Consider the following 2,504-nt stretch of genomic DNA (forward strand, 5'->3'; position numbering starts at 1 on the left):
TTTTTTTCTTCCTCTGACAGTCAAATAAAAAAAGAAATCTAACATAAAGAAGTCTATATTGGGAATAAGATAAAAAATAAAAGGCAAAAGCCATCTAGAGCATAGTACAAAAAAAGAGAAATGAAGAACACCCATCCATCACTGTGACCCCCACAAGAAGAAGACAAATTTGCACATTTTGTGGTCTCTTAATGTTTTTTTTCCCAGTGGAATTTGCTCAGTCAAATTAAGTAACACCATAAATTATTTGGTCAAAATTACAAGGCCCGGAATAATCTCTCTGGTCTTTCAGTCTCCGCTGTTGACAAAAGGAGGCTACAGACGGGCTCGTCAATGTTGGAATGTGCAAACCTATGAAGAGCAAGAGGTAAGGTCTCCCTTATGTGTCAATACTGGCCTGAGATTGATTGTAGTCTCATAAAATGTATTGACTTAGGACTTTGTTTTGCGTGCCAGTTCTGTTTGCATTTTATCTTAATTTTGTATTATTTTGATTAATAAGTAACTCTTTTGATGTCATATGAATTGCTGCTTTCAATGACCCATTTATGTGTTTCACCAATCATTGCTTCATTGGCCCTTTGAACACACAGACAGGCCTATAAATACATTCTCATCCACTGGGACATTTTCAACTTTTCGATCAACCACTGGATTCCCACACAGTCTCTCTAAAGGTGAGTTCAAAGACTGGCAGTGCAATGAATTTCATGCATGGCAGCATCATTTCAAAATATTGGTTTGAGACATCTCTTTTGTGTTTTTCAGCAAATTTGTGTCGTGGATGTGGTCCATAATGGGGGCTCCTGGGGGTTTGCTGCTACTTATAATTTTGCAGGTTTTTACAAGAATCACTTCAGGTAAACCATCAAATATCTCACCATCCTGGGTTAAACATTAAGACACATGTTTACTGTGTAATTTTACTTTTACTTTTTGAAAAAGGCAACCAACAACTTTATTTTTATTACTATTTGTGGATATTTTTGCCTGTTTGTGTCACATGTGAATGGGCTGCAATTAAAAGACTCCTGGTATGAAATGTATCCTTGAGATAAAACATTAAATTTGGCACTATCAGTGTTGCATTTTTCCTATCCCAGAAATGTATTCTTACATTTACTTAAATATTAAATGTCAAGATGCCAATTTTTATAACTGCACCAAATGAAAAATTATAGATGTCTTGCACATAATTCCACACTTAATTTCCTATAGTATCAAAATTGTATCACTATATGATTTTTTAGATATTCATTTGAAAACGTTTTGATTCAGACTCAAATTTAAAATAACTCTCTCTGAGTCTTAATGATGCTTTGCCACTCAACATGCCTTGTTAATAATAATGTTAATAATCCACCAGGAGACTGCTACTGTCTTAAGAGGGTGCTGTATTTTCAACTTTTCATTTGGAAAAACTACTTAAATTGAGTAATACCATGTTTCAAACGCTCCCCCTCCTTTTCACAGGGACACTTGTCTCCAGCTGTGACTCATGTCATGATGAAGCCACCTGCCTGAAGTCACAAGAGAGAGGCGACTCTTTCACTAACCAGGCGCCCTCTTGTGTCTGTAAAGAAGGCTTTGTAGGCGATGGTCTCACCTGCTTCGATACAAAACTCTGCAGTGACTCCTCTTGCTGCAGCCAAGGTTATCACTGGTCAGCGGACAGAGGCTGTGTGGAAACTGATGAGTGCTCCCTCCCAAAGTCACCTTGCCCCCCACCTCATGTGTGCCAAAACACCCCAGGCTCCTTCGAGTGCCTGGCGCCTTCTTCCAGGAACAAAATAGATTCATCTTTCCAATCTGTCCAGTTCAGCTGTGGAAACACTGTTTGTCCCCTAGGCATGGACTGCATCGGTAGTAATGGGACTCAGCGCTGTGCTGACCCCTGTGAGAACTACACCGAATTGCATGATGACTGGCGTTCGACAAATAACACATCAACTGAGGTCACACACTGTGACCGAGATGTTAACTGGCAAGGCTGGTATCGCCTGTTTCTGGGGCAAACCAGTGCTCGTATTCCAGAAAGGTGTGTCAGTGAAAACAGGTGTGGAACCCATGCTCCGATGTGGATAACAGAACCTCATCCCACACAGTCAGGCAAAATTGTAAGTCGAGCTGCGTGCAATTCCTGGGCTGGCAGCTGCTGCTATTTTAGCTCAAACACCATCCATGTCAAGCTCTGCTATGGAAACTACTACGTCTACAAACTGGTGAAGCCGTCCGCATGCAGCCTTGCATACTGTGCAGGTAATGGTGAGAGGCAGAGTGAGAGGTGAACTCTAATCAAGCGTAGAATAACCAAACTAGGCTTCAAGAGCTGTAATGCTGCTGATGCTACTTTCCTACCATACCAAGGTTATGTAATTTAAAGGTGAAGTGTATAACGTTTAGGGGGATTTGTTGGTGTCTAGCAATGAATTGCACATTGTAACCAGCTAAAACCTCTCCTGGATAGACTTCCTTATGTTTTTTCTGCAGAAGTCTCCTACTCT

General features: G+C 40.5%; 1 protein-coding gene across 1 annotated transcript; it reads left to right on the forward strand.

Annotated features, from left to right (window-relative positions):
• Positions 1 to 328: 328 nt before the first annotated feature.
• Positions 329 to 2,259, forward strand: LOC121965154 (uromodulin-like; the record flags this gene model as incomplete). The annotated part of the gene is made up of 4 exons (XM_042515314.1): positions 329 to 367; positions 594 to 677; positions 769 to 860; positions 1,474 to 2,259. Coding segments are annotated over exons 3-4 (862 nt in total), but the record flags the coding sequence as incomplete, so codon positions are not given.
• Between the last annotated feature and the right edge of the window lie 245 nt (positions 2,260 to 2,504).

This window comes from Plectropomus leopardus, unplaced genomic scaffold (genome assembly GCF_008729295.1).
Source record: "Plectropomus leopardus isolate mb unplaced genomic scaffold, YSFRI_Pleo_2.0 unplaced_scaffold18826, whole genome shotgun sequence".
Lineage (NCBI taxonomy): Eukaryota > Metazoa > Chordata > Actinopteri > Perciformes > Serranidae > Plectropomus > Plectropomus leopardus.